The following is a 27,829-nucleotide window of genomic DNA, read 5'->3' on the forward strand; positions in this document are numbered from 1 at the left end:
CATTTGCTACTTGTTCAGAACATTGAGCAATTGTGTTTATGATGTGCACAAATAAATACAGGAGGTGAGAGTAACTTTGAAAATGAGAACTTAACTAATGTTATGGTAATAATATTTCATATGGAGGTAATTAATGTATCCTCTTTTATGTAATTTCCAGTGATGAGAGAAATAACTTATCTGCAAAGTAATAGCTGAGTAATAACAATTACTGAAGGCTGCCATCACTGTTAAACCTTCACATTAAAATGTTTGGGAATCAAAAATTAACATGTTATAAAGTTGAAGTGGATCCTCCCTTATGTCCCACATACTTTTGACATTGTTCTTACCAAGCTAATACTTGATGATTATTAGAGAAATAAGATGTTAATACCACAATATTGCTTCCCTACTACTACTAGTAAGTATATTACCATATTGTTAATGTACTGTTATTTAAAAGTGTTAAAATATATAAAAGCAGCTGAATAATCCGAAACATTTTCTGTATTATATTTTTCATGTGACAGAATTTTCTGTCTCATAAAAAAATATAATACAGGAGAGAGATATCAATTTGTGGTGTCAGCATCAATTCATGAGGTGCAGGTCATGAGTTGTGCTTTCCACCAATTGCTGCTCTTGTAAAAACAATATATATATACATAGTTGCTGTATATGTAGTAAAAAAAAAAAAAAAACACAACAAAAACTAATAAAACTAAAAACTCACAGTCATGCAAAACTATTCACATTTCCCTTTAGACAATGTGATTTGTTGTTTTTCTACACACAGCTCCGGTGGTGTAATGTATTTAACGTATAGCAGTTGTTTTAATTGTGCTTACTCTGCTCCGGGTTATGGTCTGTTGTAGGACTGTGGTGCCATTAAATGGGCCATTTTCCTGAAATTTATCTGCCCGCAGGTTTGATGTCATTAACTGTGGGCCATCCCACACAGCAATATCCCTTCATGTAACTGATGGCCTGTTGTTGGCTTGTTTGCATTCAGCACTTCCTTTTTTTAATTTCTGCCTCACATAAAACCAAGAAGTCTGCACTCAGCAGCACCATGTGGTTTCAGAAGAGAAGACTAACCGTCTATGCACTTTCTTATCACAGCCAACATTTGAAAAAAAAAGGCCCACTAACAACAGTGAGGCATGAGGAAAACACTGTCACTGTCAGACTGTATCAAGCACATTCCTCATGCAGACCCAGTTAAATGCATCACTGGTGCAAACAAATGAGAAAACACCCTGCTCACATAACAACAGAGAAAACTGATGAACTCTTTTCTTTGCCGTGTGTCATTTCGACTCATGCCGCCGACATCGAACTCCTCGCTCTTTGAGCTTGGACTGCATCATCAGTTAACTGTCACATCGCTGTTCAATCAGTCCAAACGGGGAAGCTTCAGGTGACTCGACGCTAAGTTTGATGCACAGAGTGCATTGAGTTTTGGCCTTTTGGCAGTCAAAGAAAAAAAATAATCTGAATACAGTAGTGGCTGATTGCTGTCACGCGTGTCATGACCAGGCTCGCTTGCCATGCCAAATGAGTGGGAGATGAAGATTCAATAAAAACATAATAATTTAAAAGCAAAATGACGTATTCATTTGTCAAATGTCAAGGTCAACTTTATCCTTAGTTGATCACAGCCAGAACAAATTCAGTGCAAAGACGGGTAAAAAGAAATTAAAAAAGCAAGATAAAAAATAAATAAATATATAGAGATGTATAATATTGTAAAATAAGAACGAGGCAGTGCAGTAGAAAAGGCAAGTTGTCTCGTTCATGCTGAATTGAATGTCAAGGAGAGTAGAAGTGCGTTTTCAGCAGGGATTTCAATTTTTCTACAATCTGGGCTGCTCTTATGTGATAAACTCTTCCTCAGACTGGGAGCAGCTATTGAATAGGCTCGATCACCTCTGCTTTTACACCTTGTTCTAGGAATATCCAACTGGTTTGATGCTAGCAGAAGTTTGGCGATGTATCAATTCACATAAATAGGTTGGGGTCAGCCCATTTAAAACCTTAAAAGCAAGCAATCAAATCTTAAACATGTATTTGTATTTGCTTTTAAGCATCCATCCATCCATTATCTACCGCTTCATCCTCCACCAGAGGGTCGCGGGGTGCTGTGCCTATCTCAGCTGACATTGGGCGATAGGTGGGGTACACCCTGGACAGTTCGCCAGTTCATGGCAGGGCCACATATAGAGACAAACAACCATTCACTCTCACACCTACGGTTAATTTAGAGTGACTAATCCCCATATCTGGGGACTGTGGGAGGAAGCTGGAGAGCCCGGAGAAAACCCATGCACACACGGGGAGAACATGCAAACTCCTTGCAGAAAGACCCTTGTTCCAAACGGGGCTCGAACCCAGGAACCCGGGTCTTCTTGCTGCAAAGGTAAGAGTGCTAAACACTACACCAACCGTGGGCCCTGCTTTTAAGCAGAAAAGTGAAATCTGATCTCACACGGTCACAGTTGAATGCCAGGTGTGAACAGTCGTACTTAATTTATTTATGAACTAGATTTGTGATGGCATCTCTCATGACTGGTGTTAATGCCAGGGCTAAATGGAGCCATTAGCAAATAGTTACCTAATATTCAAAGCAGCTACAGAAATGGAGTGTTGCCTGTCACATCATTTACTTAAGTACTCTTTTGTCCTTTAAAGGGGGGATATGTGCATATTTAACTGCTAAATGTTTCATATGTCCATACATTAACTTTGCCTAACTTGTTCTTTAGTGGTGGGCAGGTAGTGAACAGTGGGTTTATGAGGTCATTTTGCTTTAAACAGTGGTTCACTTTCTCTGCAAACGACACTGATGAGAGCAGTGAAAGTGAAGCAGTGTATATGTGTCTGGGCCTTAAAAGCAACACAATAAGCTGAACGACGCTAAAATTCTGTAGAGCTGAGGAGAAATGTAGACTTGGGTGATTATTATCTGTTGGTTTATCGTGACAAACACCCCCCACCAGCACCACCAGCACCTCACCCTGATTCATTGTTGATCTAAAAAAAACCATTGGTGCCGTTTGGAGTGTCTGTGCGCAGACATGCATATGTCTGCAATAACACTTAATTGCTTGTGTTAATGTGTGTGTAAATAAAGAAGTGCAATTAAAGGAAATAATCTCTCTGTCCTTTAGTTAATTCTTTGCCTGAATCTGTAAAACCCTCTCAGCCATGAAACTGCTCACTCTGACTCCTTTGACTCTCGGGTGAACTCATCCATAGGTGAACACAGCAATTTAGCAGCCACACATCATTCTCTCTCCTCACACTCTGGCTGACGCTATTTCATATTTACAGTTTGCGGATTCAGCAGAGCATTTCAGATAATTAAAATTCAGCAAACTTTGATGTGCAGGTCCACCCTTGATTTCCCACCGTACCGTGGTCTCAAGGGCACCGTTCCCATTTTTGCTTGTTATTTAGGAAATGTCAAGTTTTGTGAAGGCCTTTTGACCTTTGTTGAAGCACTTGTGGCCGTCGCACAAAGGGCAGGTAGCCACTGTTGTCCTCGATATCTTGGAATTCATGTGCTGAATTAATCATCCCTGAAAATACAATCCTATTTCTCAGTGTTCTCTCAACTTAATTAGAGAAGCTGAACAAGTGTACTCTTCTTTCAAGAAGTTCTACTTTTGCCAGCACTTGTTACCAACTTTTCAAGCCACCATTAATATAACTGTTTTTTGTTTCTTTTCGGTTACAGGGTCACAATTTTGGACAGCGGGAACCTTCGGATATGGAATGCAACCAAATCCGATGCAGGCCTCTACACCTGTGTGGCAAGGAACCAGTTTGGTGTGGCAAGCAGCACAGGAAGTGTCACAGTTAAAGGTACTTTTGAGTTAAACTTTCCGCGTTTCGTGTCTCCAGAGAGCCGCTTTGCGTTTCCACATGTGCATACGTGTCCACAGTGTCAATCATACCAACGACGTCTGTGTCAGTCCAGAGTTCTGCTCATACTTACTTGAACTCACATTCCATTCCAGTCACCATCCTGCCCACACGCCGCGGTGCAAAGTCAAGCCAGATCAGGCTTTATCATTCCAAACCGTACTGTTGAAAACATAGCTTACAGCTTTTTCTTGAAGTTGTTGGAAACTCTCAGCTTAGTGCCTTTACAGTCATAGGATATGCCTATGGTTCTAGGGTTCTAGTGATCTTCTGGGCTGTTGTTCTCATTTCTGCTCCGGCGCTGTGACTTATTATACTTCATTAAAAATGAATGTGAACTGGGGTCTAAATCGCTGCGGACTGAGTGGCTTTATTCTGTGCACACTGCTGTTTTCTGTTCTCGTTCCGCCAGGGAATAGTGTTCTCACCTCCTGCCTGGTGTATTTGCTGACACACTCGGTGAACTATACCCTCACTGTGACCCCCCCACCACCCCCCACCCCCCGCCCTTTGTTCACATTGTGTGATTGTTGCTTATTCTGCCTTGGTCTGCTTTGTTGGCTGGCTTGTGTAGATTTATAGACTTATCAATCCCCCAGTATTTTGTCCTTAGGGAGACAAGTTCATGCCTAATGATTTAAAAGGTTAAGTATAGATTCACATTTTGAACAGATTGTTAGAGGCATCATATCGAATCTGTTCGACAAATAAAATCGGCTGCTATTGCACTTTCTCAGTTTCACTTCAAGGTGCATGTTCTGAGATGTTAAGTCAAACCCTGTGGGCAAGATCTGGCTGTGCAAATTTACTCAGCACTCATTTTCACCTGCCGAGCAGAGAATACAGTTCAATATAACCACATGTGACCACGCAGAACAAAATTAGTTTGCCTGTGCCGGTGTGAATGTTTCACCTTGTAAGGAATTTACAGCACAGGCCATAAAAGTCCTTCCAACGCTGTGTGCTCTCCTCCACTCACGAAAGTCAAATATTTTTTTTTATTAAAGTTCTTCCTTCTTCCTTTGCTTTTTTGGTATTAACTTTCATCCACTTAATTGTCTTTCTTCTACAAAGTAGCTATCTGAAAAATCCCTTGAAATGCCATGTCAACAGAAATCCTAAAATATCTTCCTATTTTTTTTTTTTTTTTCGAAGAGGTTGCTATAGAAACCTGGATTAATTGGCTTTTATTTAAACCAGCAGGTTTGAAAACTAATGTCGATAAATGTCAATGTGAAAGACAGTAAGATAAATCTTCACGGTCTTTTCTATCAATAAGCACATCACATAATGGAAATTTAAAAGAATAGGAGAAAAGAATAGAAATAGTGTCTCCTGTAAATCAAGCCATGTTTCCTTTTGCTGTTGAATTATAAAAGGCATATTCCATATATTATGAATGCTCGAAAGTCAGCAGCAGTCAAGAATTTGTGGGAGCTCAAAGTGAACCTCCACGCTGGTTTATGCTGCATCCCTGCTCTTCCTGCCATTGACAACTCTGGCTTTGCACAAAGATAATCATTAGCCTTTGTATTTTTTTACACATGTTCATTTTAAGTGCACAGCTCCAATACAAGGCCTAATGAATGAAACACAGAATCACTCTTGCCATTCCTTTTATCCATTTGTAGCACACTGTGAAGTGAAAATGGGACAGAAAACACACACACACACACACAGAGAAACCCCTCAGCCAATCAGCATGAGCGGGAGTCCGGTGAAACCTGCAGCTCTCGCTGTAGGGTCAGGCTGATGGCCTGTATGTGATTTTCCAATCAAGCTGCAAGGAAACACACCCTCATATGTCCTCTCAGCAGAAATAGATGGTGCGGTTATCCACTTATTATTCTTGTGAAAGCGAATATGGGTTTTATTTGACACCTTCTCTCTTCCTCACACTCTCTCTCTCTCTTTTTATCTCCCTCGCCTCCTTTCCATCATCATAACTTAAAGCTGACGTACAAATGTTCCTGCATATGATCTTGTGCCTTTTTGTCACAGTCGATTCAGGGTGGAAAATGGGACACAGGGTAATTTACATTACAGTGTCTCATTGCGGATTTAGGGAGCCTGTTTAGCGGGAAGAAAATGTGTGTGTTGCACAAGCCGCCACATATGGAAGATGACAGTAGTTTATTCAAATTGACTTTGGGGATATGAACGCTGAAAAATACCTGTCAGAAACCATTGGATGTCTCCCACCCTGAAAGAGCCGCCTAGCAAACAGCAGAGGAGCAGTCACAACAGATGAGCCCCGATAATGTCTCCATTATGCCAACACTGGGGAGATATTAGCAAATTAATTGCACTTGATTGTAGACATGCTCCCTGAATTTTGATTACGCTGGAGATGAGTCCTCGTAATTAGGGGTGCCTGTGATTATTACGGATGGTCAGCAAACTCAAAACTTCTGACATTACAGCACATGTACTTGTTTTTGTAAATCCTAACGATATTTCATCATGGCATATTGCTTCATCCCTCTACTTTAAAACAGTAGAAAAGAGCTTTTTTTTTTGTCTGAGGCTACATCCATACTACTACGCTCGACTCTACATGGTTTGTGTATAAGGCACGTCGTTTTCCATTATTTCATAGTACCTCCTCAATGTGGGTAGGGTCTTCATAGCACAGCTGCATGAAACTGCAATGAGGTTGTTTTTTTATACAGTATGTGACAATTAAAAAAATTCAGTAATTCCTGCAGGACCGCAGTTCACAAACTGATACAGTCACAGGACTAAAGTACGGCTGAACCGGTTGTGATTAGACTCACGAGCGCCATCTTTCAGCAGTGCTGTCACTAAATACACCCGACTCCTCCGCTAAATAATGAGATTTTAGAAATGTCCTTGCTAAATGTTGGAGATTAACTCATATTTTCAGGATTTTGTAAGTGTCCTTGACCAATCAGTGATTGGCAGTCTGTAGATGTCACATTTCAGTATCAGCTCAGCTTGCTTGGAACCTCGCCAGAGCAGGTACTAAAGAAGTACCAGGTACCAGGTATTATCCCTAATTGGAAAAGCAAAATAAACCAAGTAGAGACAGGCCAAGTTGTGCTAGTACTACAAGAAACAATGGTCAAAAGTCAAAGCAGGGACTTCTTTTATGAGAGCAATTTTTAACCTGATAATGATTAACGTGACCCATTCAATAGGTGCATAAAGCAAGACAGTGTGTTGTTAGATGATTAACAGAGTCCTTCTTGTGTCCACTAGATGGCAACTTGATAAACAAAAATTCTTTACGTGAATCTAATGTTGTATGATGTAAAATAGCTAAAGTCTTTAAGTATTTATTAACTGACAAAGGATCAAGAAGAGCTTTCACAACCTTTACCAGATACATACAACAAACATATGACAAGATAGTGCAGTCAAATTATTCATTAAGTGTAAAGGCCACATTATACTTCTACAACTGCGTAACCACGGACACCCCTCGAGCCTTCATAGTTCTCCGTCGTGGTGCCGGATAGACACTACAATTTCCCGCCCGATCAGTAGGGGTCGCTACGCAAGGTTGTTGTGCTTCTTGCTACATTGAGCAAGAGTGTTATTGTTGTTGCAGAGTGAATGCAGCTAACTGCGTCATCGCTTTCAAAGGTCTTTAGTTTTGTCAGTCTATAAGCCCAGTAGTTTTCAAACTAAAACCTATGCATTTTTGTGGACGACAGGCATATCTGGAGCAGAATTTATGCATTTTTAATCTAAAATGGAGTAATGCAGATGTAGCTGAAGAGGCGGTTGAACCATTGTGTTTCCCTTTGCGTTTAAGGCATTTGACAGTTTTTATCCATGCCTCAATAGCAGCATAACTCCAGAAATGACAGCTCCTTTGCCACCCCCCACTTTGGTTCCAGACTGAAATATCTCAGCAACTATCGCACAGACTGCCATGACATTTTGTTCAGACTTTAATGATCCCCAGAGGACAGATTGTAATAACTTGGATGATCCGTTAACTTTGTACTGCCATTATTAGGTCAATTTGAAATTTGATTTATCACCACATACTAGCAAATGTAATGACATTCCCACACAAGCCTCAGATGTACTTTAAGTTCAGCGCTAATTTGCAAATGGTAGCTTGTTACTGTAAGTCCCCTTCACACACAATGCTAAACCCTATTGTCAGATAAAACAATGGGAAAAAAAGAAGTATCAGAAAATGAAGGACCAGATTATTAGCAGGGGCATAGTATTTCCTTCAATTATTTTATGCAAATGTTGAATAGGTGCAAAAGAAATCCTGGATTGAAACGTGTGATATTCACATTAACTCCAGTTTGCACATTTGTGCTTGTCAGCGGTGGATTAACTTGTGATTCACATAAAAGGAAAACACGGCTTAGGCTGATGGAAACTTCTTCTTTGTTGTTCCCCAAAGAGATTATGAAACAGGAGGTTGGTGGCTTTAAGTGTTTGGCTCGATGGCAGGTTGAACATTGCTTGGATTATATTACTGATAATCTGTGCTTATTGCTTTAAATCACTTTCCTAGAGAATATTATTTTGATGGAAAACTGAAACATAATTGTATTTTCTTGAATGGAACAATTAGAAATGTACTTTAGTTACATTACAAAATTCCCATAATGGGTTTGAGTTTGGCTGTGTTGTTGATTAAACACCGTCTCTGAGGAAAAGTATCTTCTTCCTTTCTGGCTTCACCTCGAACTGTTTTCTAATTTAATATAAACATATGTTAACATCATACTGTACATGATTAAAAAGAACCAGCATGTGACTATGCTGATGTTAGCCTCTTATTTATTAGTTAGTTTGCAGGGACAATGTGCAGCTTTGTAACTAAAGTTAGTTATGAGCTAATTTTCATCAGTTATCCCAGGGCAGAAAGCAGAAGCCAAATGTATCATAAAATGCAACTCATATTCACAGACAAATTTAAAACATTGCCACAGTCAATAATAATAACAATTATGATGAGTTAACACCAAACACAAATGTTCACACCGCGCCACACCCTCTGTGTCTGTCGCACCGAATGACTGTAGTGCATTTTTGCGCATTCACATTTCAAATGATGCCAATTCCAGAAGTCTGTGTATTTTGGCCGACGAACAGGTGTGACACACACATGCCTGTAGCAGGAAATCATGGCCTATCCTTGATAAGTTGTCAAATTAACTGCTCGTCATGCAAAAGTATCACAGGAAGCGGTTTTCATCCGTCTCGAAGTAAATGGTGTAACTTCCCTGTTGTCTCTCCGGCTCTGGATGTGGTTGTGGACCCACACCTGACGCCGGTTTCCACAAGAGATTCCACAAGTTTCATAGAGCTCTGGGTGTCCACACAAGTATGTGAAGTCAGCCGGAGAATCTCAACGCTGAATAGTGATCGTGCCAACGCGATTTTTCGCCAAAGAGAGTTGGAGGGATTGGCGTGTTGCATCGCGCCAATCACACAAATCACGCCTCACAATATTCATATCTTCTCGGGACTGTAGGTTGAGTAGAAGATTTAATAGGTAAAATGTTGGTTGCATGGCTGCATAAATAAAAAATATTATCTGCAATCCCATTTAGACTCTCTCAAAATAGGCACTGGTTAATAGTCGGGAGGTTAAGGCCAAAAAATAGGCCTTTGACTTCAAGTCATGATGCAAAGGTCCCCTTTGGTATGGAAGTACATTAGAACCATACAAATAAATTTATCCTAAGACACAAGTGAGATCACACTTTGTATCGGAAATAAACACGTTTTTTCAAAAATGGCCGCCAATACGCCGAAAATACTCTTGAGCCCATATCTTTGCTTCTGTTATAGCTACAATGACAAATTTGGTGTCAAAGTGTACATTTTGGGGGTCAAGGAATCTAATAAAATAGGTTTCAAGTTTAAGAAACCAACATTTATCCCCTTATTATGACAATTGGGGGTAAAAATGCACATTTCACATTGTGTCATCAAACTGTGTCAACAAAGTGACTTTATTTATCTTTTCCTTCAAAAACATTAATGTTGTATTTAAGCAGTGCAGCTACTTCTGTACATTACATTTGTCCTAAGTAGCATGAGATTTTGACCAGTCAGGAGTAGCTTGTGCATCAGTTCCTGCGACAACACATCTCATCTGAACCAGCTATGACAGCTGTTCAAGGTCTGAGGTGAAAGGTTAACACTTTGAGGGACACATGATTTACCCATTGAATAGAAAAATGTGTTTAATGTTATATAACTAATAACTAGCTAACTAGTTAGCTTGGGTAAGGGTTACCCTACAGTTGGATAAAACATTAGATCCCTCTTCATCATTCAAGCTGCGAAACAATCCTGAAAGATTGCAATCGTGTAACAAAGAAGCTGTCGACAACATCCAGGAGCTGAAGGCATGAGGGGATCTGCCTGAGTTTATAGTGGATATTATAGTAGAGAGGATAAGTGACTTTTGACTTCAAATCATGATGCAAATGTCCCCTTTGGCATGGAAGTACCTTAGGGCCATAGAAATAAATTAGAAATAAAAACAAGTGAGATCACGTTTTATATCTAAAATACGCAAATCTTTTTCAAAATGGTCGCCGACCATACTTGAGAGGCCCATATCTTTGCTTCTATTATAGTTAAAATAACACATTTGGTGTGAAAGTGTACATTTTTGGGGTCAATGAATCCAATAAAATAGGTTCCAAGACTAAAAATATATTATATATTCTATATAATATATAATAATACTATTCTCCTTACCATGACAATTGGAGGTAAAATATAAAAAAATTTATTTAAAAAACGCATGCCAAAAACACATTCCATTTACAACACTAAGATGATTCCCTATATGTCTGTACCACTGTGGGAACATGAGCTATGACATCCACAGAGAGACATGCAAGGCTGCCTCTGCATGCAACATTTGCATAGCTCCATGTACTGATCATAATCTTCATACGCACAAAGAGAGTAGCTCCAGACACCTGAAGCACGTATCGGGTTCTGCAAATGTGGTTAACACTAGGGATGCACCGATTGATCGGCTGGTGACCAGAATTGGCCAATTTTCACGTGATCGGCCATGAACGGCGACCGGGCCGGTCAGACAGAGATATGGCGGTCAAATGCACATGCACACCACATGATCAACAGCACGCCTCAACAGCAACACACGTTAAGACATGAGCTGGTGCAGGTGGAGAGGAGGAGATAGCAAGTTAACTCAGAGAGTCGACAGAAAGAGAAGTTAAAATCGGTATCTGCAGGTCAAACTCCCTGAATAACCAGAAATTGCAATTGGCCCAAAAACTGACAATAGGTGCATCCCTAGTTAACACAAATCGAGATGCCACTTTAAGTAAGAGCTGTGGTTCACCCGCTGCCATCCAGTCAGTCACCAGACACACTCCACAGCATCTTCTCTGTATGCATTGGCCCCAATGTTACCAGAAAGGAATCCTCGCCAAGCTCTGTCTGGGGAAACTTCCACTGAAGTTACTTGGCCAGTGTGAGGAGTGGTTGATCAGCTACCATTACAGGTGTCTGACCTGGATTAAGGTAGCTGATTGTTTGTCTGAGGACTTTTATTGCATGCCAAGCAAGGGGGTGAAGTAGTAGTAGAAGTAGTAGTGATGCTGGCATAATATGCAGCCCATGAGATCCATTCTCCGGCTTGAAGGTTCTCTTCCACGAGAAGGTTTCTGACTCTCTCTAACCACTAACCTCTCTCTAACCTTCTTCAATCACACTGATGAGAGGACGGGAGGCTGGATGAGGATGACTGTTGGTATTCAGGGCAGGAACATACAAAACCTCATCCGGTGGCAGTCACACATCCAGATCCATTGTTGTTTAGTGAGGTGGCAAGGATTTCACATGCTTCTTCCCCATTTCAGCTGGATCGAGGATGTCAGTCAGATTCTCAGACTGTTGACTTACTAAAGAGAAGTGCTGTTGAATGATGCTGATGCATGTACCATGGAGGGCTAATGTTGCTATTTTTGATGATGGGCTGTGGTCAATGTTATCAAAACCACTATTGATAACCTTGACTGCCTGTGGTGGGACCACAACACCAATCTGCTCCCAGTGACTGATCACCGAATTCGCTAACTATGCTGAATGTTTTCAAGCGGTCATATGACACACATCCTCTTTAATGCATGGTCTCCACCAGATATCTACTACCACTTTGCTGGTGTAGTTTCATTGCCAGATATAGCGAAGCTGGTTTCTGAGCTGCATCTTGCAGAGTTGAATATTATTTGCTGCCCAATGGAAGTTGCATCCTGGGACTTCTCAGGTCCAGGAGATGGCTGATCAATACCCGATCCATCAAGAAGCATGTGTAAGAATAATCTCAGCATGGGAGGGATAGAATCAGCTTCACATGAAGTTGAGAAGGAACCTGTAAAAGCATGCTTCATGGGGAGATACTCTTGCCAAAAGGCTGCTTGGAAGATGATGGAGACATCAGTAGATGTGTTGTTTTTCATGTCAAAAACAGCTCTGCTCAGGTCATCATCAAATACAAGGGACCAGACACAATTAATTTGGACTGATCTGATGTCAGGAATCAGGCGTTCAATATCCTCCCGAAGGCATGTGGTGTTGCATTTAATGTTTATAAATCCGAGATTAGCAATATGCTCGTCATAGAAGGCTGTCAAGTCACACATCACCAGTGATTCCCCTGAGCAACGATAGTCCTCGACATATTCAAGCAACTCATTGAGGATAAACAATCAGCTTGAATCATCAGCTGAACTACATCCTGACTACCACCACTAATATCCACTATAAACTCAGGCAGATCCCCTCATGCCTTCAGCTCCTGGATGTTGTCGACAGTTTCTTTGTTACACGATTGCAATCTTTCAGGATTGTTTCACAGCTTGAATGATGAAGAGGGATCTAATGTTTTATCCATCTGTAGGGTAACCCTTACCCAAGCTAACTAGTTAGCTAGTTATTAGTTATATAACATTAAACACATTTTTCTATTCAATGGGTAAATCATGTGTCCCTCAAAGTGTTAACCTTAAGCTGGTGCAGATGAGATGTGTTGTCGCAGGAACTGATGCATAAGCTACTCCTGACTGGTCAAAATCTCATGCTACTTAGGACAAATGTAATGTACAGAAGTAGCTGCACTGCTTAAATACAACATTGATGTTTTTGAAGGAAAAGATAAATAAAGTCACTTTGATGACACAGTTCAAAGACACAATGTGAAATGTGCGTTTTTACCCCCAATTGTCATAATAAGGGGATAAATGTTGGTTTCTTAAACTTGAAACCTATTTTATTAGATTCCTTGACCCCCAAAATGTACACTTTGACACCAAATTTGTCATTGTAGCTATAACAGAAGCAAAGATATGGGCTCAAGAGTATTTTCGAAACATTGGCGGCCATTTTTGAAGAAGCGTGTTTATTTCCGATACAAAGTGTGATCTCACTTGTGTCTTAGGATAAATTTATTTGTATGGTTCTAAGGTACTTCCATACCAAAGGGGACATTTGCATCATGACTTGAAGTCAAAAGTCACTTAACCTCCCTACTATAATGCTTTTGGCTGTTTATGTATGCTGTTTTACATGCTGGGGGGGAAAATGTTGTGGGGAAAAAACATTCATGTTTTTTACTGAAGCTCTTGGTGGTCCTTCTCCCAGCAAACCCTTTTGTCCATCTCAGAAGCCAGCGACTACGTAAAATAAATGTGATGTGTGATTCCTGACAGCCATATAGAAAAATAATGAGCAGCCATCTGTTAGTGATCACCAGCAGGTTCCTGCAGATAAGTGCCTCTGCACTGAGAGAGCAACGTGTGGGTATCTGTTAAGTGATGTAAACAAGGTTGTCCCTGTTTGTCTTTGAGAGACCTTTGATTTGTCTTTCAGTAAGTAAGTGGTCTAAGAAAAAAAATATGTCAGAGGAGCTTGTGATGCGCTGATTAAATTGTTACTTTTGGTTTGTTGATTTGAAAGCAAGGATAAAGTAAAATATGTTTTTTTTATTTATATATATATATATACATATAACAGTCACCAACAAAGGCCTTTCTGCAAGAAACATGTTTTTCCCATGTGTGAGTGGGTTTTCTCCGGGTTCTCCGGCTTCCTCCCACAGTTCCAAAACATGCAATATGGGTATTAGGTAAATTGGTCACTCAAAATTGACCGTAGGTGTGAGAGTAAGAGTCAATGGTCCTGCGATGGACTGGCGAACTGTCCAGGGTGTACCCCGCCTATCGCCCTATGTCAGCTGAGATAGGCACAGCAACCCCCTTGACTCTCCAGTGGAGGATAAAGTGGTAGATGGTGGATGGATGGATAACAGTCACCACATTTTTGTTACAAAATGACCTGAGAGGTTGCTCTGAGGATTGAAGGGCTCTTTGAACAACACTGAATGACAAGCATGACATTATACAGCCACTTACCTTCACATATGTGGCACTGACCTTAGCCTGATGCAATTTCACCAGATTGTGCAGATCATATTTAGAAAGGGCTTTTGACCCGTCAGAGAAAAAACATTTCCCTTAGAGGTTTATGTTTGTCTTGAGCCTACATGCCGCTGGATCCCAGTTTGAATGATTTCAAGGGCGAGCCATTTCTCTGGTAAATTTGTTTTCGAATCTCGTGGATCACGTGGACCTTTGGCTGTGCCATGCCCTCGATTCGATGCATTATTCAAACTCACATCACTCACCTTGTGCGAAAATCTATAGTGTATATACACTCAAGAAGAATACATGAATTACAGCTTTAGACCATTAAACCTGGGAGGTTTTGCCCACAGGGATTCGAAGGGGGAGGACGGAGGAGAGCATTATTCATGATGATGCCGATGTTTGTGGGAAGACTGGTGAAACTGGCCATGTGAGGCATGGACAGCACATGAGCAGGCAGTCATTTGTAGACCGTTAGCTCCCTCTCCTTTCTGGTCAACCATATGTTATTGTTGCACAGCTTCTCAGAGTTTTCCCACTGTGAACCTGTGTCGGTAAGTCATCCTTATGGCTTCATTAGAGGTCAGCGATCCTACACTGCCTTCACTTCTTTTTCTGTAAATAAGGGTACGTGTGTTGTGGCTGTTGTGTAACAGCAGTGTTTCCACTAGATGTTGCTTCAATAATTAAAGGTCCACCCAGGATGTTCAGCTTGCCTAATCTTGATTTTCAGTTTGAATATAGACTGGGATTTCTGGGTTCGACAAGGGGTGTCGGAAAAGTTACCACTGGGAGAAATGGTTTGTAGCAGCCAAGCATTCATATCAACATCGCTTTTTGATCCATAGTTGTCTGCTCTTCTGTGAAGCAGAATTTACAAACTGTTGGATTGTTCACCCACTAATAGGGAATGTGACCAGGTTAATTTTTCCCTTTTTTCTCTTTTTTTGGCTGTGTGAGTCATGTGAAAGAAGAAACACTGAAGTCACAAAATATCACAAACTCACTGATGGAGGCAGCAGTGAATCAACCACTCATTTATGCCGAGATGTAAAAATCACAGATTTTCTCTATGGACTATGTTGCAGGCAAGATTTAGTGTTCACTTCACAGGCTGGTTCACGGAAACTGTGCCATGCTCAGCAAAGTCATCGTTGATAATTTAAGTTTCCAGTACATTAGAAGGAGTTATTTGACCTAAATGTGAAATTTGTAGGCAAAATCATTTAGTTCACTGCACATTGGTTTGACATGTTTGGTTAAGTAATGGTCAGTTATTGATGTTAAACACTGGCATATTGGTGTCTGTGGAGAAAGAGCGCTTTACAAATGTTCTGCCTGATAAGTAGAAACTGAAAACATGCCAATAAAGGTTTGACCTACCCCAGTAACGCTCCCCGAGATGCCACCCGGGCTGTCTGAGCGCATTAGCACATGCTCCGTGTCGTCTCTGATTGACCCTCTCTGCTAAGAGAGTTGGTTACTATGCTCCTGTTTACAGTGGCAGTAGGTAACAAGGCTTCATACGAGATGGAAAGTAATCAAATTATGGTCAAGTGCCCAGCATGCTATTGTGTAACCAGGCCTGCTTGTACATATAATCTGTGACAAATGATGACAGAAGAGGGTAATAAGGGAGCGTGTTCCCACAGTCATTGTCACAGTGGATCCCTGGAGGCAGACGTAGTCCAGGCAGTAAACACAGTGACGACTGGAGCTCATGGAAAAGGAAAAATACACCACACAAGCCTACTAGAGAAGTACAAAAGGAAATAAATGTTTATAGTGTGTTTCCGTCTTGCAGAGATTTGGGAGTAAATATTTTTGACAGTCAGTCTGTGTACATATTTCCTCGTAGATCCTTCCTGTCATTTCATTTTACCCACATTCTCCTCCCCATATATTTAGAGCGACGGTCTCACCATAAAAAAAACTCCTGCAAAATAGACCTGACACATTTTTTTTGTTTAAGTGAAGAGTGTTGTGGGGTTTTTTTTTTCCTCATCCTTTCAATTTTTCAGGTTTTCCATTTCCTTCCCGCGCTTGTTCTACAAGGTGTAGCCGACCTTTGGAAGCTGCGGCGGCAGAATAGACACAGAACCTTGAATACCTCCTGTGTGTTATTATGATGTTTTTTACTGCTCCACAATCACTAACCATTTAACCCCCAAGCAATAGAGGAGTGGGGACTTTCAGATACACTCTCATTGTGGAAACGACAAAAACCTATAGCTGAGGCAGCTGATAGCTGTCTGGTGTGATATCAGAGAAACGACTATATAAATCACATCTGGAGTGTATTTTGGTGCTTGTGTGTGAGAGAGTGAGAGAGAGAGAGTGAGAGAGTAGGACGGCCAACACAATGAAGCATCGAGTTCACTCTGGATGAAGACTGCACTGCGGGCACTTTCTACATGAATGTATGCCTGTCCAGAAATCATTTGCCATGGTTAATTTAGTCTGTGTACTCAGAGAGGCAATTTCAACCGAGTAATCACAGCACCCCCAAGAGGGAGCCAGGTGTTGTACAGCCACAGAACAAAGCCTCTACCTCTCATTCCGCCTCCTCTCATGTCCTTCCACCCTTCTTTACTCCACACGCTCACACACAAGTGCAGATAAGGGACGCCTGCTTTATTCCCATGTGATGCTATTGTAATGTGCTGCAGGCTTGAAAAGTGCTCACTGCTGTTTACTGTTTTACTACCAGTGCATTTTGGGAATTTTGCACCAATCGGGGAATTGGAGTTCCAGGCTAAAGACAGAACTGACAGTGTGACACATGAAGGCTCCTCAGAATGCAGGAGCAACACGTCTTTTAGTCCCCGTGGAGACAGGCTCAGGCCAAAACTAATACCAGTTATTGTAGCTGTGCACCCTGGTTTGCTGTGTGCTCTGTCCCGTATATCCTTCTATTAACGGAGTCTGACATATCCATAAGGATGATGGAAGGGCTCTGCTTTTTTTTTTTGCAGAGCCATTTCCTGTACTGAATTATAATGTCTGGGCAAAAAAAAAAAAATGGGTGTAGCAGAGCACAGTGTGTTTGATCAAATATGGATGGATGTGCGTTTCAGAACCAACCATCATCACCACCCTGCCGTCCACGCTGGACGTCTCTGTGGGGGAGAGCGTGGTCCTGCCCTGTCAGGTGAGCCACGACCCGTCGCTGGAGCTCAAGTTCACCTGGTTCTTCAACGAGCAGCTCATCCACTTTGGCAGCCATGGTGGATTTTTTGAAAAAGTGGGAGGAGTAAGTGCATAATCCTTCATGGTTTCTGAGAATGTGTGAGAACTGCACAGGTGTGACAACAGCATGCATACGGACATTTACACGATTGACTTTGAGTTTATTTGTATGTGACCATGAAAAGTGAGCTCAGTTTAAACATAATAATACCTGACACAAATTTATTTGAGAAAAGCAAAGCACAACGTTACCTCGGTTTACCTTGGTTAAAGTCATATGCAAACATAATGCTGTATAATGACCAATATAAAATAAAAATAGGTAAATTCATGGATGATATATTGACATACTGTATGTTATAACAAATATGAAAATGCAGTGTAGTCCTAATATATAAATAACTTAGTGTTAAAGAAATTAATTGGACCCTGCATGAGCATTAAAATAAAATTCACTCCCTGATTTAGCATTAGTACAAAAACTCATTAAATAAACGCAGATGTGGCCTTTAAAATTGCCATTATTCATTTCTCATCAGCCACACGAGATCATTGAAAGAAACTGTTGGATGCCTGTGAACGACTTTTCTTTTTGTAAATGAAATATTACTAATTGCACCAGCATGAGGAACTTTACATGTTAAGGCATGATCGTGCACGGCACTGCTACTACTACTACGTGCACTACACCTCCATCAATCAATCAATCAGCGTGTAGCCCATGTTTAAGAAAGCAACATCCTTTGCCTCAAAAAAACCAAAAAAAAAACGCATAAGAAGATTTTAAAGCATGAATATGTGACCAATAAACACACACCCCCAGGATGTCCATATAAGGTGTTGTGTATTCTCACGGCAAATTACCATGGGTTCACCTGTGTCACTAAGGGTTCAAATTAGGTTGAATTTGTGAAATTTGAAACTAGTTGCAGTTCAATGTTCACTTGGCTCATTATGAACAAACATAAAATAGAAATGGTCTATTTTGTGACTTCTGCACAATGATTGCTACGTTATATCACAACTAAAAATCATAACTTTGACTCAACAACACATAAGTGTGCATCAATGCTACATGTCTGTGTCACGCTGATCTAAAAATATCCTCATCGTGACAGTTAAGCAGCCACAAACATAATCATTCTTACCAGATACAAAATCCTCCACCACCACATCAAGAATGTAGATACTACGACTAATTAATCACTCTGAGCTCAAAAGGTTTTCCTCTGGGAACACTGAGCCGTTTTTACGCATTAGTTCTGAGATTTCTGCTGCACCTCCTATTGGTTTCCCTCCGAGTTCCTAGTCATTACAGGTTGTTGTTGTTGTGGAATGTGTTGTCATTCACAAACCCCTGAGGCGCTTTTCACATCAACATTCTTCAGATGACCTGTATTACATACTAAGTAATTTAAAAAAGCAAGGCTCATGCTTGTGTTTGTACTGTAGAACACTCATTTTTTATTAGCACCACTGTGCTTCTTGAAACTTTGATATATTTTGCAGCCCCCTCCAGAGGTTTTTATCGAGCAAAGGTCAAGAGGTGACTCTGAAGATTCATTGATACGTCAGGATTATACTTCTGTCTTTAGCAGGGTCATAATAAATTCAGCCGCAGTGCAGAGGGAATGTGTGTATCCTGTGTAATATTTATGACCAGAAAATTGCTGCCTGTGGTTTATTTTAAAATGAAATTTACATACTCACCCTGCAACCAGTCTCGGTCAGAATACTGTATACTGTTAAAAAAAACCCAAAAAAAAACCACCTTGGGTTGTAGCGATCCTCGGATTTCAAACTCGATTCCCGATACTCAAGAGTGAATGTCAAACTCTCTATTAATACCACAGGCTTTTTTAACTTTAAGTTAAATTGATTAATTTACCTACTTGCATGCATCTCAACATGTGATATCCAGGCTTGTTTTCACTCAAGAGAAATTCAAAGCTTCTTCAACAACTGCCAACAAGCAGAGTGAGAGGGGCGGAAAAACTGAGGTGTCCTTCCTGGGTTCTTTTTTTTACGATATAGGTGTTTCTTGTACCATAATTTACATTCTCATCCTCCAAATGAATTGCTGTACATCTACACTCACACTGATTAAGCTAGAAGCCACTCCACAGAATTCTTACTGCCACTGTGCCGCAGTTTTCCGCCAAGTCCAATTTATTACAAAACCTGCTGTGCTGTACTCTCACAGAATGATAATGTGGGAGTGGGAATTGCAATTATAGACAAGAATAAAAGGCTTTTCTTTTTTCTTTTTTTTTTAAAAAGTACCTGACATCAGGGTTGTGAAACAGCTATCAAAATTAAATGCTTTCAGCAAGTAGATTTTCCAGTGTACGTTTTTCAGCATTTTTCAGCCTGTACTTCTTTCCAGTGATGGGAGTACAGTAAACAGTAACGGCGTTACTAACGGCGCTTCCACAAAATAAGTGGCAATTAACACCAAAGGAGACAAAGACAGTGCGAAGCAATCAAAACAACTGAAGCTTGATTTTTTGGTAGTAGCCAGGTTTGTAAGACTCCCTTCGTCCCAAAGCAACATTAAAATAGTTAGTTTGTGTACACAGGTTCTGTGAGTAATTTATTGTATTAAGTGTCCTTTTCATGATAATGTTCAGATTTATCATAAGTAATTGAACATGCACATGAATTGTAACTTCTGTTAAAGAGGGAGTGGAGGTGACGTCCAAAATATTTTAGCATTTAAAATGTACTTGAAAGTAACGCAATAGTTACTTTCCCTAGTAGTTTTTTACTACTTTTATAATACCCAGTAACTAAATCAGATACATTTTGGGAAAAATATTTGTAACTAATTACTTTTTTAAAGTAATGTTTCCAACACAACTAAACTATGAGGGTTTTTTTAGCATGTGGTCCAAAATTTGATCAAAAAGTCATACTATAGAATGTCTTCCGAAATTCGACCAAAAAGTCATACTATAGCATGTCGTCCAAAATTTGACAAAAAATCATACTATAGCATGTCATTCAAAATATCTCAAAAAGTCATACTATAGCATGTCGTCCCAAATTTTACCAAAAAGTCATACAATAGCATGTCGTCCAAAATCTGACAAAATAAGTCATAGGTTAATATGTTGTCCAAAATTTGACAAACAAGTCATGGGTTAATATGATGGCCAAAAATCGACCAAAAAGTCATTCTATAGCATGTCATTCAAAATTTCTCAAAAACACATACTATAGCATGTCTTCCAAAAATCGACCAAAAAGTCATACTATAGCATGTCGTCCAATATTTGACCAAAAAGTCATACTATAGCATGTCTTCCGAAATTTGACCAAAAAGTCATACTATAGCATGTCGTCAAAATTTGACGAAAAAGTCATACTATAGCATGCCTTCAAAAATTTGACCAAATAGTCATACTATATAGCATGTCGTCCAAAATTTGACCAACAAGTCATACTATAGCATATCTTCCAAAATTTAACCAAAAAGTCATACTATAGCATGTCTTCCAAAATTCGACCAAAAAGTCATACTATAGCATGTCATCCAAAATTTGACCAGAAAGTCATACTATAGCATGTCGTCCAAAATCGGACCAAAAGCTCATACTATAGCATGTCATTCAAAATATCTCTAAAAGTCATTCTATAGCATGTTGTCCAACATTTGACCAAAAAGTCATACTATTGCATATTGTCAAAAATTTGACCAAAAAGTCATACTATAGCATGTCATTGAAAATATCTCAAAAAGTCATACTATAGCATGTTGTCCAAAATTTGACCAAAAAGTCATACTATAGCATGTTTTCCAAAATTTGACCAAAAAGTCATACTATAGCATGTCTTCCAAAATATGACCAAAAGTCATATTATAGCATGTCATTCAAAATATCTCAAAAAGTCATACTATAGCATGTCGTCCAAAATTTGACGAAAAAGTAATACTATAGCATGCCTTCAAAAATTTGACCAAAAAGTCATACTATAGCATGTCATCCAAAATTTGACCAAAATTCATACTATAGCATGTCGTCCAAAATTTGACCAAAAAGTCATACAATAGCATCTCTTCCAAAATTCGACCAAAAAGTCATACTATAGCATGTCGTCCAAAATTTGACCAGAAAGTCATACTATAGCATGTCATCCAAAATTTGACAAACAAGTCATACTATAGCATGTCTTCCAAAATTTGACCAAAAAGTCATACTATAGCATGTCGTCCAAAATCTGACAAAATAAGTCATAGGCTAATATGTTCCCCAAAATTTGACAAACAAGTCATACAATAGCATGTCATCCAAAATTCGACCAAAAAGTCATACAATAGCATGTCATCCAAAATTTGACCAAAAAGTCATACTATAGCATGTCATCCAAAATTTGACCAAAAAGTCATACAATAGCATGTCATCCAAAATTTGACCAAAAAGTCATACTTTCGCATGTCATCCAAAATTTGACCAAAAAGTCATACGATAGCATGTCTTCCGAAATTTGACAAACAAGTCATACTATAGCATGTCGTCCAAAATTTGACCAAAAAGTCATACTATAGCATGTCGTCCAAAATCTGACAAAATAAGTCATATGTTAATATGTTGACCAAAATTTGACAAACAAGTCGAACAATAGCATGTTGTCCAAAATTTGACCAAAAAGTCATACTATAGCATGATGTCCAAAATTTGACCAAAAAGTCATACTATAGCATGTCTTCCAAAATTTGACCAAAAAGTCATACAATAGCATGTCGTCCGAAATTTGACAAACAAGTCATACTATAGCATGTCGTCCAAAATTTGACCAAAAAGTCATACTATAGCATGTCGTCCAAAATCTGACAAAATAAGTCATAGTTTAATATGTTGACCAAAATTTGACAAACAAGTCATACAATAGCATGTCTTCCAAAATTCGACCAAAATGTCATACTATAGCATGTCATCCAAAATTTGACCAAAAAGTCATACTATAGCATGTCATCCAAAATTTGACCAAAAAGTCATACTATAGCATGTCTTCCAAAATTTGACCAAAAAGTCATACTATAGCATGTCATTCAAAATATCTCAAAAAGTCATACTATAGCATGTTGTCCAAAATTTGACCAAAAAGTCGAACAATAGCATGTTGTCCAAAATTTGACCAAAAAGTCATACTATAGCATGATGTCCAAAATTTGACCAAAAAGTCATACTATAGCATGTCTTCCAAAATTTGACCAAAAAGTCATACAATAGCATGTCGTCCGAAATTTGACCAAAAAGTCATACTATAGCATGTCGTCCAAAATTTGACCAAAAAGTCATACTATAGCATGTCGTCCAAAATCTGACAAAATAAGTCATAGGTTAATATGTTGACCAAAATTTGACAAACAAGTCGAACAATAGCATGTTGTCCAAAATTTGACCAAAAAGTCATACTATAGCATGATGTCCAAAATTTGACCAAAAAGTCATACTATAGCATGTCTTCCAAAATTTGACCAAAAAGTCATACAATAGCATGTCGTCCGAAATTTGACCAAAAAGTCATACTATAGCATGTCGTCCAAAATTTGACCAAAAAGTCATACTATAGCATGTCGTCCAAAATCTGACAAAATAAGTCATAGGTTAATATGTTGACCAAAATTTGACAAACAAGTCATACAATAGCATGTCTTCCAAAATTCGACCAAAAAGTCATACTATAGCATGTCATCCAAAATTTGACCAAAAAGTCATACTATAGCATGTCGTCCAAAATCTAACAAAATAAGTCATAGGTTAATATGTTGACCAAAATTTGACAAACAAGTCATACAATAGCATGTCTTCCAAAATTCGACCAAAAAGTCATACTATAGCATGTCATCCAAAATTTGACCAAAAAGTCATACTATAGCATGTCATCCAAAATTTGACCAAAAAGTCATACTATAGCATGTCTTCCAAAATTTGACCAAAAAGTCATACTATAGCATGTCGTCCAAAATCTGACAAAATAAGTCATAGGTTAATATGTTGACCAAAATTTGACAAACAAGTCATACAATAGCATGTTGTCCAAAATTTGACCAAAAAGTCATACTATAGCATGTTGTCCAAAATTTGACCAAAAAGTCATACTATAGCATGTCTTCCAAAATTTGACCAAAAAGTCATACAATAGCATGTCGTCCGAAATTTGACAAACAAGTCATACTATAGCATGTCATCCAAAATTTGACCAAAAAGTCATACTATAGCATGTCGTCCAAAATCTGACAAAATAAGTCATAGGTTAATATGTTGACCAAAATTTGACAAACAAGTCATACAATAGCATGTCTTCCAAAATTCGACCAAAAAGTCATACTATAGCATGTTGTCCAAAATTTGACCAAAAAGTCATACTATAGCATGTCTTCCAAAATTTGACCAAAAAGTCATACAATAGCATGTCGTCCGAAATTTAACCAAAAAGTCATACTATAGCATGTCATCCAAAATTTGACCAAAAAGTCATACTATAGCATGTCGTCCAAAATTTGACCAAAAAGTCATACAATAGCATGTCTTCCAAAATTCGACCAAAAAGTCATACTATAGCATGTCGTCCAAAATTTGACCAGAAAGTCATACTATAGCATGTCATCCAAAATTTGACAAACAAGTCATACTATAGCATGTCTTCCAAAATTTGACCAAAAAGTCATACTATAGCATGTCGAACAAAATCTGACAAGATAAGTCATAGGCTAATATGTTCCCCAAAATTTGACAAACAAGTGATACAATAGCATGTCGTCCAAAATTCGACCAAAAAGTCATACTATTGTATGTCATCCAAAATTTGACCAAAAAGTCATACTATAGCATGTCATCCAAAATTTGACCAAAAAGTCATACTATAGCATGTCGTCCAAAATTTGACCAAAAAGTCATACAATAGCATGTCATCCAAAATTTGAACAAAAAGTCATACTTTCGCATGTCATCCAAAATTTGACCAAAAAGTCATACAAGAGCATGTCGTCCAAAATTTGACCAAAAAGTCATACAATAGCATGTCATCCAAAATTTGACCAAAAAGTCATACTATAGCATGTCTTCCGAAATTTGACAAACAAGTCATACTATAGCATGTCGTCGAAAATTTGACCAAAAAGTCATACTATAGCATGTCGTCCAAAATCTGACAAAATAAGTCATAGGTTAATATGTTGACCAAAATTTGACAAACAAGTCATACAATAGCATGTTGTCCAAAATTTGACCAAAAAGTCATACTATAGCATGATGTCCAAAATTTGACCAAAAAGTCATACTATAGCATGTCGTCCAAAATTTGACCAAAAAGTCATACAATAGCATGTCATCCAAGTTGTGACCAAAAAGTCATACTATAGCATGTCGAACAAAATCTGACAAGATAAGTCATAGGCTAATATGTTCCCCAAAATTTGACAAACAAGTGATACAATAGCATGTCGTCCAAAATTCGACCAAAAAGTCATACTATTGTATGTCATCCAAAATTTGACCAAAAAGTCATACTATAGCATGTCATCCAAAATTTGACCAAAAAGTCATACTATAGCATGTCGTCCAAAATTTGACCAAAAAGTCATACAATAGCATGTCATCCAAAATTTGAACAAAAAGTCATACTTTCGCATGTCATCCAAAATTTGACCAAAAAGTCATACAAGAGCATGTCGTCCAAAATTTGACCAAAAAGTCATACAATAGCATGTCATCCAAAATTTGACCAAAAAGTCATACTATAGCATGTCATCCGAAATTTGAAAAAACAAGTCATACTATAGCATGTCGTCGAAAATTTGACCAAAATGTCATACTATAGCATGTCGTCCAAAATCTGACAAAATAAGTCATAGGTTAATATGTTGACCAAAATTTGACAAACAAGTCATACAATAGCATGTTGTCCAAAATTTGACCAAAAAGTCATACTATAGCATGATGTCCAAAATTTGACCAAAAAGTCATACTATAGCATGTCGTCCAAAATTTGACCAAAAAGTCATACAATAGCATGTCATCCAAAATTTGACCAAAAAGTCATACTATAGCATGTCATCTGAAATTTGAAAAAACAAGTCATACTATAGCATGTCGTCGAAAATTTGACCAAAATGTCATACTATAGCATGTCGTCCAAAATCTGACAAAATAAGTCATAGGTTAATATGTTGACCAAAATTTGACAAACAAGTCATACAATAGCATGTTGTCCAAAATTTGACCAAAAAGTCATACTATAGCATGATGTCCAAAATTTGACCAAAAAGTCATACTATAGCATGTCTTCCAAAATTTGACCAAAAAGTCATACAATAGCATGTCGTCCGAAATTTGACAAACAAGTCATACTATAGCATGTCGTCCAAAATTTGACCAAAAAGTCATACTATAGCATGTCGTCCAAAATCTGACAAAATAAGTCATAGGTTAATATGTTGACCAAAATTTGACAAACAAGTCATACAATAGCATGTCTTCCAAAATTCGACCAAAAAGTCATACTATAGCATGTCATCCAAAATTTGACCAAAAAGTCATACTATAGCATGTCATCCAAAATTTGACCAAAAAGTCATACAATAGCATGTCGTCCGAAATTTGACCAAAAAGTCATACTATAGCATGTCGTCCAAAATTTGACCAAAAAGTCATACTATAGCATGTCGTCCAAAATCTGACAAAATAAGTCATAGGTTAATATGTTGACCAAAATTTGACAAACAAGTCATACTATAGCATGTCTTCCAAAATTCGACCAAAAAGTCATACTATAGCATGTCATCCAAAATTTGACCAAAAAGTCATACTATAGCATGTCATCCAAAATTTGACCAAAAAGTCATACTATAGCATGTTTTCCGAAATTTGACCAAAAAGTCATACTATAGCATGTCATTCAAAATATCTCAAAAAGTCATACTATAGCATGTTGTCCAAAATTTGACCAAAAAGTCATACTATAGCATGTCGTCCAAAATTTGACCAAAAAGTCATACAATAGCATGTCGTCCAAAATTTGACAAACAAGTCATACTACAGCATGTCGTCCAAAATTTGACCAAAAAGTCATACTATAGCATGTCGTCCAAAATCTGACAAAATAAGTCATAGGTTAATATGTTGACCAAAATTTGACAAACAAGTCATACAATAGCATGTCTTCCAAAATTCGACCAAAAAGTCATACTATAGCATGTCATCCAAAATTTGAGCAAAAAGTCATACTATAGCATGTCATCCAAAATTTGACCAAAAAGTCATACTTTAGCATGTCTTCCGAAATTTGACCAAAAAGTCATACTATAGCATGTCATTCAAAATATCTCAAAAAGTCATACTATAGCATGTTTTCCAAAATTTGACCAAAAAGTCATACTATAGCATGTCTTCCAAAATTTGACCAAAAAGTCATACAATAGCATGTCGTCCGAAATTTGACCAAAAAGTCATACGATAGCATGTCTTCCAAAATTTGACCAAAAAGTCATACAAAAGCATGTCGTCCGAAATTTGACCAAAAAGTCATACTATAGCATGTCTTCCAAAAGTCGACCAAAAAGTCATACTATAGCATGTTGTCCAAAATTTGACCAAAAAGTCATACTATAGCATGTCTTCCAAAATTTGACCAAAAAGTCATACAATAGCATGTCGTCCAAAATTTGACCAAAAAGTCATACTATAGCATGTCGTCCAAAATTTTGCCAAAAAGTCATACAATAGCATGTCTTCCAAAATTTGACCAAAAAGTCATACTATAGCATGTCGTCCAAAATTGGACCAAAAAGTCATACTATAGCATGTCGTCTAAAATCTGACAAAATAAGTCATAGGTTAATATGTTGTCCAAAATTTGACAAACAAGTCATACAATAGCATGGCGTCCAAAATTCGACCAAAAAGTCATACTATAGCATGTCATCCAAAATTTGACCAAAAAGTCATACTATATCATGTCATCCAAAATTTGACCAAAAAGTCATACTATAGCATGTCATCCAAAATTTGACCAAAAAGTCATACTATAGCATATCGTCCAAAATTTGACCAAAAAGTCATACAATAGCATGTCTTCCAAAATTCGACCAAAAAGTCATACTATAGAATGTCATCCAAAATTTGACCAAAAAGTCATACTATAGCATGTCATCCAAAAATTGACCAAAAAGTCATACTATAGCATGTCGTCCAAAATGTAACCAAAACGTCATACAATAGCATGTCTTCCAAAATTCTTTCAAAAAGTCATACAATAGCATGTCTTCCAAAATTCGACCAAAAAGTCATACTATAGCATGTCATCCAAAA

The 27,829-nt window shown here is 38.3% G+C and overlaps 1 protein-coding gene across 1 annotated transcript in view; it reads left to right on the forward strand.

Moving 5' to 3' along the window:
- Positions 1-27,829, forward strand: part of cntn4 (contactin 4) — a gene marked incomplete at both ends in the record, with an annotated part of 203,519 nt that overhangs the window by 161,536 nt on the left and 14,154 nt on the right. Inside the window, 2 exons of the mRNA XM_083892325.1 lie at positions 3,722-3,849; positions 17,402-17,577. Of these exons, the coding sequence (XP_083748451.1) occupies positions 3,722-3,849; positions 17,402-17,577 (304 nt within the window). The remainder of the gene's footprint in view (positions 1-3,721; positions 3,850-17,401; positions 17,578-27,829) is intronic.

The sequence above is a fragment of the Microchirus variegatus genome (assembly GCF_963457635.1).
Source record: "Microchirus variegatus genome assembly, chromosome: 7".
Taxonomy (NCBI): domain Eukaryota; kingdom Metazoa; phylum Chordata; class Actinopteri; order Pleuronectiformes; family Soleidae; genus Microchirus; species Microchirus variegatus.